The sequence below is a fragment of the Urocitellus parryii genome, chromosome 1 (assembly GCF_045843805.1).
Source record: "Urocitellus parryii isolate mUroPar1 chromosome 1, mUroPar1.hap1, whole genome shotgun sequence".
Classification (NCBI taxonomy): domain Eukaryota; kingdom Metazoa; phylum Chordata; class Mammalia; order Rodentia; family Sciuridae; genus Urocitellus; species Urocitellus parryii.
Window position 1 is genome coordinate 6977066 of NC_135531.1, and position 14703 is coordinate 6991768.

At 49.2% G+C, this 14703-nt stretch overlaps 1 protein-coding gene across 2 annotated transcripts in view; it reads left to right on the forward strand.

The window, feature by feature from the left end:
- Window positions 1–14703, forward strand: part of Adcy2 (adenylate cyclase 2) — a 375018-nt gene that overhangs the window by 344505 nt on the left and 15810 nt on the right. The window contains exons 21-22 of one of the 2 annotated variants that reach the window (XM_026397066.2): window positions 6479–6625; window positions 8325–8432. In XM_026397066.2, the coding sequence (XP_026252851.1) occupies window positions 6479–6625; window positions 8325–8432 (255 nt within the window). Of the gene's footprint in view, window positions 1–6478; window positions 6626–8324; window positions 8433–14703 lie in introns of those variants that run through there. The other variant, XM_077799966.1, reaches the window with a different exon arrangement.

Sequence of the window (14703 nt, forward strand, 5' to 3'; positions counted from 1 at the left end):
AACAAACAACAAGATTACGAAGAGACACGTCTGAGCACATAAACCATAGCAAACTCCTGCTCCTGCCTCCTGTGGACGGCATCAGACTTCCTGTCCTAGTGAGACATTGTCCCTAGAGAGAAGAACCCATTTTCTTGACCTAACAAGGGACTTCTAACCCTGGGGCCTGTGTTTTTTAAGAGTGTAGCTGTCTTTGAGGTTCTGCCCCTCCACAGTGTTAGCACCAAGCAGGCGCTCCCTGCTCAGCTCTCTCTGCCTAAGACGGTCCAAGCAGAAGCTCTATTAGTGATGGACCTATGACCCCTGGAGTGGCATCACTTCCTGCAGACTCTAGCGGGGCAGGGCAGAGTGGCCAATGCCAACAGCAGCAGTTCTCCAAGTGCAGGGTCCCCAGTTCCTGTAAAAACGGCCAGCTCCTGGGTCCAGTGGGAGCCTCCCTCCACCTGCTGGGCCCTTTCTGGTGACCAAGAGCCATGCTTCTGCCCAGGCCCAGCACCTCTTAGCTGTGGGGCCTCAGCTCCATTCTCTCAGAGGTTAGTGCTACTAACTTTAGAAGCAATAATTCACATAAGACTTTTCGAGCTGTGCTGGCGTGTGACCCACCTTCAGACTTCGCTACCTTTTAAACAAATACCTCAAGCTCTTGCAAAACTTGGAGAATCTCTGTGCCTGGGGATTTATCAAAAGCTTTCAGGGAAACTTCCTTCCCCACCTTTTCAGGGCCTGAATAAAGTGGAGAACAAAACCCAATGTTATCCTTTTCCGTGTGACATTGGAGACAAAGCACTCCACGCAGCCTCTGCCTCCCCAGGTCCCGCTGGGTGGGAGTGGAGGGTTCACTGCCCCTGGATGCAGAGAATGAGGGATTCATGGGCACCAGCCTTCCAGCCAGGGGACACCCACCACACGAGCCCACCTCCAATGAGCTCCTCATGATGCTTTCCTGTGAGTCTTTTGGAAAAAATCCAGGAAAACAAGACTTTGGACAACAAACAACAAAACCACAGAAAAAGAACAGCCAAATCAAATGAAGAACAACCAGACTTTGTGTCATGTTTTGTTTCCCTCCCTCAGATGAGCTATCCATGGCCATTTCCCATTGATTGGTGCAGCTGACTCCTGGTGTAATACCTGCCCTGAGCCGGAACAGTCTCTGGGGCAGAACCCAGGAGTCAGGGCTCTGGGGGACCCCAGGGAGGCAGTGTCCACATCCCTCTGAGGCACAGTCCATCGTTGGTGATCACCTTTTGAATCAGGGGCAGGTTCTTGGGCATCCTTCACTCCATGGTTTTCCAGAACAATCCTAGGAACAGTAGCATGCCATATGTCATGACCCATGGTCACAAAGAACCCTCTAGGCTCTCCTTTTGTTCTCCTACCCACTGCACATATGTACAAAAGAAATTAATTTCCCTTCAGAAACAGGGAGTCAAGAATGATTCAATCACTGTAACAACCGAGTCCACAAAGCTTTTATTTGGATGAAATGCTGTTCACTAAGTCTCTGCTGGGACTGCGTATGAGTAGAGCTGACCGCTTGGGCCTGAGCTTAGCTTTGCAGCCTCCTCCTCCTCTTTCCCCTGGGGCAGTTGCACTTACAACTTACTGAAAATCCTCTGTAGCTGTCACTTTCTTGGGAAGGTCCAGCCCACATGCCCCCATTCAGGCTGGGAGCGAGGCCGTGCCGGGAGCCCCCACTGTTTTAGGTGATCTGCTGGATCCTCTGCACTTAGGCCAACAATGTTCCCATGGCTTCTTAAGAAGGCAGCATTTTGTCACCAAATTGACCCTTCGCTGAATCCTGGTGGTGGGGAATCATGAATCATTTTGAGCCAGACAGCCTCCTTCTGAGAATGCCAAGATTTGATCAAAAGAAGAGGCCACTTCAGACATTTGGGGATAAACCCCACATGCAAACAGTGCTCCCTCCTCTGATAACCACAAGGGCCTCAGGACCCCCAGTTCAACCCCTCACAGCGTTCTGTGTGCATGGAGGGACGGGCCAGGTTGCACTTGGCTTTCAGGAGATGCTGTTGTATTTTCTAACTGTCTAGGTACTAGTTGACAGTCGGGGACACAGGGTACTAAGTAGTCCCTGCCTAGACCAATGGGAAAGGTCCGAGTGTGGGAGCCCGTGTTCTGCAGCCTGGATCCGTAAGAGGGAGCACTGCACCACTGGGAGGCTGGGAAATCCAGGAATTAATGAGGTCCCAAACATTTCCTAGAACAGAGCAGGCTCCCTCCAGCCTGCAGAGAAGCCCCGGCCGGCCATCTCTGCAGGGCCTTGAGCAGCACTGCGTGCAGTTTGTGGTTATGTCTCCATATTTGCTGTCTCTCCAACCAGACTCTAGTCTCTAGGAGGTGTTGTTTACGTCTGCATCCTCAGACCTGGTGTTTCCTACCTGTCATGACAGACCATCAAGGATCAAGGGGACAAGTCCAGGGTGTGTGTGTGTGTGTAACAGTATTAATATGAATTTCAGCCTGTGATACAAAGGGACAGTTGCTTTCATGTCCAAAGGAAGAGCTGAACACGGTGCAGGATTTACAGATGCCATGCTTGGAAGCCAGCTGTAGTTCTGGACCCTTCAACATGTGGCCAGGAGATTAGGAGTTGGAAGAGGGTTGGAGGACAGAATATCGTGGGAATGAGACCCACCGTAGGGGACAGCGGGGACTTTTTTCACCTCTGGACTAGAGAGTGGACGAGAACCTCTCCGTCTAGGACGTGCCCATGACTGTGTCTGAGTGGTCCTAGGAAGCTCTGATGGACGGTACTGATACCTAAAAATGCCAGGGGCAGAGGCTGAGGGGGCTCTGGGCCCACAGAACAGGGAGCTGTGGCTAGGACTGTCACTGGGCTGCCAGGATGAGGGGCAAAGAAGACTGAATGTTGCTCAGGGACCAAAGAAGAGAAAGAGAATTGTCATGGGGTTTCTCAGAGCCTGTTTTATAAAGTTACTTGGAAGGGTGAGCAGACCTCAGCAGAGAAGCCAGAAAAATATCCCTAGAGCCCAGGCTGAGAGTGACCACAAGCAGGAGGAGCAGACATGACCTCCCTCACAGCGTGAGGAGGCAGCGTCCAGGGACAGGAGTGGGGGGAAGCAGCAGGGAGCTAACCATCCATGAGCCACCAGGAGGAAAGCCAGGTGTGGGTGCATGGGGAGATGAGTCGGTGGAGCGGTCCTGCCTCATCGGTCAGTCATGCCATCGTACTCCAGGCAAGCGCTCTACAGCCGAGCTACAGCCCCAGAACCAGTTACATCTTTCTTCCCCATCACTACCATGAAGAGTTTGTAAAACCTGATATGCAAGATAGGGAACTAGAAGAACCAGGCAGAGGGAATAGAAGCCAACTGCAGCCCTTCCCATCCTGCGTCAGCCCAGCCTGAGGAAGGGCAAAGGCCTCACACTGAACCAGGTCCAGCTCTGACTGCTCATTGGACTCGATGCTTAAGTGTGGATGAGAGGACCTTGCATTACTCAGAGTAGCAAGAAGAGCCTTGGGATTGCCGCAGATTTTCATCCTGGATAGGAGAAGAACTAGCCACACTCAATAACCAGAAAGGACAGTGAGCATAGAAACACTTGCTTTGAGATGACCTCTTGCTGAGCTTGTTCGATGGGTTGCGAGTATGTGGATGCATATTTGTCAGGCGGAGGCTCACCCCTGGGAAACAGATTTGGGATCTGGCAGGTGAAAGAAGATGTGAGGCACAGTTGGGATAATAGACGTGCTTTATTCAAGGGCAGCAGCAGCCCCCAGCTAGCCCACCTGAGCCTTTCCATAGACCTATTTTATATGCCGGCCAGGCAAAGAAAGCCCAGTGCCAACAGGTTACGTAAGTGGGCAGATGCTCAGGTGTTCATGACCCTGAGTACCTAAGCTGAACCAGGCTGTCCATGACCTTGGCTTCATACTAAAAACAGTCCACTGGGAGCCTAACTATAGCCATCCTGGGCCTCCAGTATTGAGAGGACATGGAACTCACTTTCGATTCCAGAGCTCAATGATACTTTCCGGTGGCTATCTGCTGACAAGGGCCACCCATTCCAGACCCTGGATTTCAAAACCTCCTCAAGGGTCGCCCACCTGTCTTTGCCCACCCCCCAGATCTCTGGATGTATGAGGAACTCAGGTGATCCACCATTTAGCACCCGGTCCTCTCTAGTCCCATGCCCAATCCAAAGGCCTGGTGAATTAAGAGTGTGGCTCCATTCCCTGCAAGTTTTGTCGGCTCCGGAGAATTCAGAAAGCATAAAAGTCCCCTGGCTTTCAAGTACTTCCAGTCCTGTGGAATCCCCGAGTCTCAGGACCAGGGGACCAGGGATCGCCCCAGGGGATGAGGTTCTGTTGAACAGTGGGAGGCCAATGTGTCTGCCTTCTTGGAAGACCCATGGATGATGCCCCCATGCATTCCTGTTAAGAGCTACAGAATGAGAGGACGTGTCAGATCCAAACTGCCAGTCAACTCAGTCCTGCATTTCATCTTGTTCCCACCCCCCGACACCTTCAAAACTCAAGGGGAAGAGAGAAAGATAAAGGCACAAGACTTGCAAGTGATGGGGGCTCCATGCTACCCCCAAATCCAGGTAGCATAGCCATGGTCATCTGGGAGACTCAGAACAATGTGTAAATGTAGATTGTACAAGGGAGGACTGCACGCACGGTCAGCCTTTCTGAGCCTCAGTTTTCCTATCTGGGTAAGAATGACAGCACAAGCCTCGTGGGACTCGGTCAAGGAGAGCTAGTGCCTCCAGAGTGATGGGGAGGCCCCGTGCTGTCCCGTGGGGCTCTCAGTAAGTGCTGGCTCTTACTGTGCTTGTGTTTGTCATCTTTGTTTCTCTGAGGCTTGCTCTGGTCAATGTCAACTGACAGTGGTGAAAAGCAGGGTCCAGAGAATGTGTCCTGGCTTGCTAAATATACCCCTCTAGTTAAGAGCAGGGTTTACTGATGTTTACACTACTTTTATAAAATGGACATTTCAAACTAAAACAGGCTCCCGGGGTTGCCCCGACTCCCTGGCTGTAGTCAGCGTGATGGAGCCCAGTTGTCTTGGGTTGTCTTCCCGGGAAATGGAGGTTCACAGAATGACTTTGCAGAGGAGAACACGCAGGTCTGCACAATGAGCCGGTACTGAGCGTGGATAGAAAGGAAAACTGGGCTCTGCTGTCCTCGCAGTGAGTGCAGATCTGAGGCACCCGCGGGAGCCCTCACAGGCTGGTGGGCACGGAGAACAGGGACCCTGCAGGAGTCTCATATTCCCCTGAGGCTGCCCTTCAGTAGGATTGCCATGGCTCTGGTGTGTTCACTAGGAGACCTCCTGGGTCCCCCAGAGAGGCCACCAAGCCTCAAAGCTGTAGTGCTATTTAAGTGCCCACTCCCTGCCCAGGGATTCACATGGGTGTCCTCTAGCAGCGTCAAGAGTACCCATGGAGTCGTACCCATGGGCTCCCTCGCCGCGCTGGCACACACAGGAAGCACAGCTCCCCACTGGTTCCCTCCACCCCAAGGTCAGCCATCTTGCTTCACAGAACCCTTGGAATGTTCCGGGCAGAGCAGGCTGTTCTGCCCATGTCCTCGTGAGCCCGTGCCAGGGGGAGGCAGATCGTCCGTGCCTGCTCAGCCCCAAGCCCACTGGACAGCCCTTCCTTTCTGAAACCCTCCCAGTCTGAAGCTCTCACTGGGTGTTGGCAAGTTATGGCAACACTTTGGGTTGTGTTGACAGATGTTGCAGTTCTGTTTCTGCCTGTGGTTGAAGAGCTGTGCATCTCTCTCTCTTTAAAATCACAAGGATAGGGGCTGGGGCTGTGGCTTGGCGGTAGAGTGCTCACCTGTCACGTACGAGGCCCTGGGTTCAAACCTCAGCATCACATAAAAATAAATAAAAATAAAGATATTGTGTCCAACTACAACTAAAAATAAATATTAAAAAATTTTAAAAAAAATAAAATCACAAGGATAACATACAACAAGAAAAAGTGGCCTGAGTCACACTGGTATAACTAAAAAATTGCTTGGTGAGTTTTATCTGCTCTTTCCAGGAGGCAATAAAGAGGACAATTTTAAATAAATGAATGAATGAATAAATAAATAAATAAATAAATAAATAAAAACCAAAAACTCCCATCCAAAGAGCATCACTAAACAAGTTACTTGGGGACAGCACAGTCATCTTGGAATTGACTTTGTTTTCCTTGGATTGTCTGAAGGACATTTTTCTGGGCCTGACTCCATGGCTGCTTGTGATCAGAGACATAGAGATGACAGAGATCTAGCTGGGGGCACCTCCTGCTAGCTGGTGGGAGTGGGTCTGTCTCTGCATCTGCTCATTCGAAGCTTCACCTCCATGGGGCGAGATGGAGCCGGCCAGGGGCTGGGCAGGCGATTTCTTCATGAATCCTCACCTAGCCAGCCCTGGCCTCTGGGATCTTTGATGGTTTCCCAGAGCTCAGCTCTTCTTCTTCTCCCCGGCAGGACTTGTACCACCAGTCGTACGACTGTGTCTGCGTCATGTTCGCCTCCATTCCGGATTTCAAAGAATTCTACACGGAGTCAGATGTGAACAAGGAGGGCTTAGAATGCCTTCGGCTCCTGAACGAGATCATCGCCGACTTTGATGATGTAGGTCTGGGGGTTACCCCTCAAGGGCAGGGCCCAGTCCCCCATGTCAAGATTCCAGTGCACTTCAGTGAACTCAGTATAGTAACATACCTAAAGACATGTCCTCTGGCTTAACTTCTGATGGTTGGAGTTAAGACATGTGCTGTATTGAAGCAATAATTTGGGAGAGACAGAAACATTTTATTTTTGAAGCTGATGATGATTGCTAGAGACAGCTACCTAAATCTGTATCCTGCACACTAGTAAATTTTCTACCAAGTCTTGACCTTCAGGGAAAATATTTTCCCACCCTTTTGTATGTTAAAATATAATGAATCTATTTATAATAGTAGATTGTTGGCATGTCTGTGAACACTTCAAGGTCTTTGTCAGACATCAACTTGAGCTAGGTATGAATGACATGCTTTATTATTGACAAAGCAATATGTGGGTGGGATAATGCATCACATTTTAGAAAGGACAAAGTATACATTTTAGAATTTGAAATAGGTGTCATTTTTCAACTTTCAATATTCTGTCTACATAGAGAATAATGTGTTCTATTTTCTGAGAAGGACAAACGTGTCTCCCGTTTTAAAGGTATTGCAACTACACTACTCTTATCATTATCATGCAAACTAGAGGGACAGTGACATCCATGAGCATATGTTCAGTTTAATTCATAGAATTTTGAAATACAGAGATGAGATTATATAATACAATGGTTTTCAAATCCACCTGGTTCTTTTTTGTTCTTTTTACATTTTTTATTGGTGCATTACGACGAACCTAGTTCTGTCTTTGAGTCCTGTGTGTTTTCTCCTACTGCCGTCCTCATATTGAGAAGTCATGACAACCAAAGATTTCTACCATTATCCCTGGTGCCTAGTAAAAAGAGGTCGTGCAAGCTTGCTTCAGCTGCCCCTCAGGAATATAGCTTGTGCTGAGAGCAAGTGACAGTGGGAATGTGGATATGCAATCCAGGGATTTGCTCCCTGGCTTACGTTCTTTGACATGTAACCCTAAAAGAACCTTCTCTGAAATCAGGAGTACTGAGAAGGGAGCAAGAAAGGGCTCTGGTCTTTAGTTGGTGCCGTTCATTTGAGCCCTGCCCCTCTGGAGCAGATACAGAACCTTCCAGAGTTTCCACCCATCCTCCCTCTGCCCTACAGCTTCTGTCTGGGAAGTTTCTAGCTCTTAACTTTCAGTCATCCCATCCCAAACCTTGAAGTCATGGAATGGGGAGAAGTCACCTGGGAAGCAGGCAACCAGCACTTGGACCAGAAATATTAGGGCTGATGGAGGAGCCTTTCTAGATCTCTGTTCTTTCCGACTGAGGCCAAAGTCCAATCCTCAGCACTGACCATTGGTCACATATCATACTGACCCTGCAGGAAAGACTTCCCTCACTGAATCAGAATTTCATGTGATACTTTTCAAACATTGAGTCAGGAAATTCTGAGGCCATTATCACTTGCATCATATCTTACCCTGGTGCCTTCTCTAGCCAAGGTCATTCAGGTTCATGGGTAGCAACTCCCTGTGCTCTGTTCCTCCCAAGGCCATGCCCTTGTGGATTTCCCCCAGCAAAGCCCCAGGTCAAGGTGGTGACGGTGGTTGAGACAAGCCTTGTTCGTTTTGCTGTGCACTAGTGTTTGAGAAGGGCTTGGCTTTGGGTCCATGTCCATCTAAGTAACTGAATGACTATCATCGTTTGCAGCTGCTGTCCAAGCCAAAATTCAGCGGTGTTGAAAAAATCAAGACCATCGGCAGCACCTACATGGCAGCCACGGGTCTGAGCGCTGTGCCCAGCCAGGAGCACGCCCAGGTACAGATGCGTCCGCCACCACCTGTGCATGCCAGCCTCGGCTCTGTGCACAGATCATCCTGGAGGCACAGAGACCGAGAGACCACTGAGTATACAACCTAAGCAATCTAAGCAATCCAATGAAAAAGAGAATTCTGGAGGCTTCATAGGGTCTGAGGGTCTGTCCTAGGACTCCAGTAAATGAACATAAGAAAAGCCAATCAGTAGCTGATGAGAACAGATATACCATATATCTCTTATATAACAGATATGCGATGCAGTGAAGATGAAAACTGTTTATCTAAAGGACGCTCAGTAAGGATGGTCCTGGTCCTTTTGTTTAAGCTGTGCAGTTAAAACCCAGTTGGTCACATAGGAATTTGGTTGAAAAGATGGTTTGGGCAAAATTGGGTATCTGCACTCCACTGGGGATCCTAGGAGATCATCTTCACGTTGTATTTGCATGTAGACAAGGGGTCCATAAGGAAGCCCCCTCTTTCCCCTCAGGACAGTGGATCTTCTGCCTGACTCTCAGCACAGGTTTTCTGTGCAGCCTGCCCTCTGCTGGATGCAGCACAGAGCAATAGAGCTTACCAGAACTCAGCTTTCTGAAGACAGGTAGAGGGAGCAGCCCAGCCCCACTTGCCTGTCCTCTCTTCCTACACTCACCTGGTGTGGGAGGAGCCAGAGGCCAGGTGTCAGAGCAGAGCTGCTCCTCCAGCAGCTGACGGGTCTGACTTCCCTCCTAACAGTCCTGGTCAAAGAACAGGAGGTGGAAGTTCTGCCTCAAGTTGGAACTCTCCTGCTTTTCCAAGGGAACGGAACAATACATGTTCCACCTGTTTTCCTCTTCAGGTGGTGGTTTTCAGTGTCATGTTTATGGGTAGGCATTGCTCTGGTACTAAGTGGAAGAGGCAAAGGAAGCAAGCAATACCAGAAAGCTTAGAGAGATCTTCCCCTTATATTCTGAGCAGCCCCTCCCAGCCAGCCTGGAGCCCGAGGCAGAAGGAAAACAGTGCATCCTGGGCCTGGTGGTGTTTAAAGGTTTGAAGTACCAAAAACTGGTGAATACTCTTCATGTCTAAAGGACTGAAAAATCACAGAGGAAAATGTAAAACGAAGGTTTTTAATTGTAACATTGTTTGAATTTTAAATCCCTTAATCCCTTACTAAGAAAACTAATTATCATTTTACTTTCCTGACTTTAATGGAACAAACTTATACTTTTTCAATGCCTTTAAAGTCCTGGAAAAACTGAGCCATTAAAAAATAACACGAGAACATGAATTCAGGGACAGGCAATCTTCTTTTTGCCTCAGGCTCAAAGATGCTCCGAATAGCATTGCCAGGACGGTCTGTCCTCGTCCATGTGGCTGTCGTAGCAGCAGACCACAGAACAGGCCCTTCTAAGTGCTCACGGCTCTGAAGCTGGAGAGTCCAAGGTGGAGAGGATATACAATTCAGCCTACAGCACTTTCTTTAGAACTTCATTATTTCAGTTCACCCTGAATTTTTCTGCGTTGGTTTTGATTTTTAAAACATGGCATTAGAATATTATTTGTCAAGGTTGCTGCGCTCTTTGGCGCCCCCTGAAGCCAACAACTATTACCAGCAGAATCCAGGAGTGGCAGTGTTTCTGCAGGAGAAAATTTTGGACAGGATATGAAATGTAGTCAAAATATAGCAGAGTTTATTAGGAAGGAAAGCACTCTCAAGAAGAAGGGAGAGGGTCATCTCTAAGAGGAGAGAGCAATGATGTGCCCCTTTGCTACCCAGTTTTATTGGCAGGTGACCTGCCCAGGTACCACCTCTCACCTTTTGACTGACAGTAGAATAGCCTGAGATTTTTAAAGTTCCTACTGCTCATGATTTTATCCATGGGTTCCCAAGTGAAACCCATGAGGATTGGGATTGTACCATTTTAATGAGTTCAAAATGATATGCTAAAGGCAGCCCTGGGTCACCTTGGCCCACACTGACGGGTTCCAATTGGAACTTGCATTGTTTGACAGATATAATGGTCAGTGGGTCTTGCTTTCCGTTATCCTGTCTTCCTGGGTCTTGGAATCTTTGGTCTCTGTGAAGGTCTCAGAGGACCTCTTTCAGGGTAAAGCATTCTTAGGGACAGGAAGGAGTCTGGGGACATGAATTCCTTGGCCCTGGGGAAACAGCCCAGAGGACAGCAGATTGTTTGAGCAATGTCACATCCATTCTGTTCACTGAAGCCACAGTAGGTCAGATGGCCTAGGTAAATTGTCTTTTCTTTTTTAATTGGGTATCAGTCATTTTCTACAGTTTTATTGGTTCATATTAGCTATACATAACATGAAGATCATTCTAGAAATGCATGGAATATAATTTGCTCCTAATTCAAGGCTCTTTGACCTTCCGGAAAGGTGACCCCTGACACTGTCGTCCCTTCTCTTCTCTCCCCTGCCACTTCGCCAGCCCTCTCCCACCTGCCACGGCCATCCCTGCACCCAGCCCTGCCTTGGCAAATTGCTCTTGGCCAGGATCCCATCCCTCCGCCCCTGTCACCACACAGTGCAACTCGCCCCCCCAGGCCTGACTGCCCAGTGATCCACACCAGGCACCTGTTACCAGGGAGAGTTTTCAGGGTGAACAAGAAAGAGCATGGCTTCCCAATGAGCACGCTCACTACCCTCATCGCCAAGTCCCCCAAGTCCCATGTTCCTTCTGCATAAAGTGAACACCCCAGTTCATGAGGCTGTTGAGAAAATGACTTTAACACGAAAACTATGTACCAGACTCCTCAGCCACGGTAGATGATAAACGTTCATGGCAATGATGAGACCGTGGGGTTCATACTCTGTTTTGCAGATGGATACCATTGTCCTCTCCAATGGAACAGAGTTAAGGCTTTGTTTGACATAAATGAAAACTATATGTCATTATGATATCCATGCAGGAAATTTCTACTCAATACTAGCTATTTATGATTACAGCTTTTAATTAGAAACTTAGAAAGGTCGACCTTAAGTGCAGTGACACTTGATTGGGGGAAAATACCATGCTCAAAAAATGTTAATGCTAATATTAGTTAGCTTATAGAAATGAATGTCACTATTATCTTTATTAACTTACCTGAAATGAGCTTAAGAGTTTGTTTCTCTAGTTTAAAGCAAAAATACAGTTTATGGCTTAAACGATTATTTTTGTAACAAAAGAAATTCAATTTGCAAAATATAGGCTTCCCAACGATTAATGAGATTTTCTTAAATATAAAAATGATCTGAATAACAGCCTTTTGGAATCTAGCTTCATTTGTGATCACCTCTGCCTTTCCTATTTGCCGGAGCCACATTCTTATCCATCCAGAAACCAGGGCCTAGGAGCCCCCCAGAGCCGGGTCAGGACAGAGCCGCGGCCACTCCGGCTGCCCCGCATTTTCATTTCCTGAATGAGACAGTGACCTCTAAGCATGATGACACGGTGACTGGGAGATGGCATGGATGTCAGGACTGATGGCTGTTTGAAAGCAGCGGGGCTCGTCGAGCAGTGGGGAGCACAGGGACGGGCCCTGCTCCCAGGGTCCCACGCAGGCGCCCGGCTGGCCAGATGTCCTGGTGGGCCTCGGCATGACAGGAGCAGGGGCTTGCCCCCATCTGGGCCTTCATTTTGCCCCAGGACCCGCTGTCCTCAGAGCCCCCCTTGCAGTGCCCAGCTTGTTCCTTTCTGTGGCCTTTAGACTTCAAGCCCTGAGAGCAAGCTTGTTGTCATGTGTATATAGTTTTGGCTAAGGCAGTATTTTTTTACGGACATTTCACTGAAGGACGATCATTTCTGGCTTCTCCTGACAATGGGTGGGCCATCTGCCTGGTCCTCATTCCCGTGACAATGACCAGCGGGGGCAGAAGCAGGTGCTAGGCTCGCGCTTGGCCGCCCTCTTTGGCTGTCAGTCTGCACCGCACCCGTGGCCTGGAGCTTCTAGGCTCCCCGGAGCCTCACCTGCTCATAGAGGAACTTCTCAATCAGAGCCATCGCTGGTCGTAGCAATGATGTGAACAGGTTTGATCTTTTCCAAATCAATTCTAGTGGGAACTTCAGCGTCAAAACCAAAACACAGGGCTGAAGACTTTCGTTCAAACCCATGCCTGCCTCACACTGTTGCTGTAAGAAGCCAAACCTCTAGCTTTTAGACACTGTTTCAGATACCTTAATGCCCCTTCCTGAAGCACTCTGGGAGGAAGTGACTTACAGGGCCAGACACAGAGGCGGGAAGAGCAGAGAGCAAGAGGGAGTAGGGTGCTCATTCCTTATCAAGGTAGGACCCTGGTGCGGGTCAGGTTTTGCGATTACTTTTAATGTTTGTAACTACTTTTTAATTACTTTATTTCCTTTTTAAATTGTTATTTCATTTAAACATTTAACATACACTTAGTATTTGATTGCTTAGTATATATAAACAAGTTGGCAGCAGGCCTGGGCATGTGGGTTGTAGGCATTTCCCTGTGGAGCACCACCCTATCCACGGTGCTCTCTGAGTCCCTGGTTGAGATTCTACTGCAGTGAGTACTCCTCACACTTCTCCCACTCCCTCTGCCAGGCCAAGCCAGATCCCAGGCTCTATGTGAGTCACTCCAGGACTCTTGCACCTGCCCACCCAGGGTGTCAGCAAGTCCAGGCTCTCTGGCAGCAATGGAAGGAAACATTTTCCTTCCACCTCCACGACTGGGTCTCTGTACGTTAGGAGCTGTCCAGGTTGACTGTTGGGGGTTTTATTTAGCAGTCTGGGGATCCCCACCCACCCCACCCATGTCTGGTCTGGGGCACTTGCTGAGGACGGACCTCCCTCAGAGTTCAGAGTGTGGAATGAACAGTGGTAGCAGTTCACGGGTGAGCAAGGAGCTGGGAGCCTCAGAGGGACCCCGCTGGGCCAGGTGGAGCAGACAGCAGGGAGGAGACTCCTGCCGCTGCCGGGACCCAGGGGCAGAAGTGCTCTTGAAAGCAACTAGGAGCCCATCCCTTTGCTGTTGAGGACAGAGCCACACAGGTGCTAGTGAGGTGAAGGCGCTGTCCCAAAGCCGCGCACTTTTGTACCAACACCAAGCTATCATGGTGCACCACCAGCGAGGGAAACCTCTCTCTGTATGTGCTGTTAAGAGGCAGCTGACAACTGAGAGGATGAGCCTCCCCATCACTGCACATCCGAGGCTCTCAGAGACACTGGAGTGTCAGACACCCGGGTCACTGCAAAGCCCCCATCGGCACGGGATGCTCTGAGTGTGGAAAGAGGAGGGTGTCCAGCCAGTGTCCCCCAAACCCACATGCTAACGGCCTGCCAGCTCACGGTGCTGTTGGCAGGTGGTGGGACCTTTAGGACATGGGGCCTCGTGAGTGGAGGTCCAGTCACTGGGGACATGCCTTCAAAGGGGATGTTGGCACCTGGCCATTTCCCATCTCTCACTTCCTGGCTGCCATGAAGTGACACACACTCCCGGCCCAGAGCCATGGGGGCAAGTGGCCATGGACTGAAACCTCTGAAATCATGGGTCAAAATGAATCTTTTCTCCTTTTAATTGTCCACCTCAGGTATTCTGTCATAGTGATGGAAAGCTGACAAACACACCTCCTAGATGCCCTTCTCATTGGGCAGAGGGATGCTCTTCTCCATCACAAAGGGAGGCGGATGATCCAAAGCCCTAGGGATAGAGGCTGAACGTACTGTTTGTGTCAGTTCACATCATCCTAACCACCACCCAATGGGGTAGAGAGTTATTGTCCCACTTACTAGTGAGGATGCTGAAGCCCAGTGAAGTTAAGTGACTCAACCAAAGTCACACAGCTAATGATTGCAGAACCTGGGGCTAAGCCCAGTTTTGCCAGACTCAGGCAATATTCACTGAACCCCTTCCTGGGGTGAGCAGAGAACATCACAGCAAGAGTCCTTCCTGCTCACCCAGAAGTCTGATAGCTATCCAGAGAACTTAGAGGTCTAATCAGATCTTCTGGGAGCTCCAAGAAGAAAAAAGTGCTTCTTAGGTGACAGCCCAAGTCCCCTACAAAATCAAGCAAGTGGGATTTTGCATACCAAGAGTTTTCCATCAGGGAACACAGAGCTGGGCACACAGCAGGCGCTCAATGCACAGAAGGAAGAAGGGGAGGAGGTCATGTTAATTTTAGTCCAAGAGGTCACCTCCGTGGTTACCAAGTAGCCACTTGACTTCAGGTCATCTCAGTAGCCATTGGGTTGTCTCGCTGTGTTGCTGGAAGTCGGCTGCATATTGGGAGGTATCAGGCAGAAATTATTTGGGTCATGGGAGAAATAACT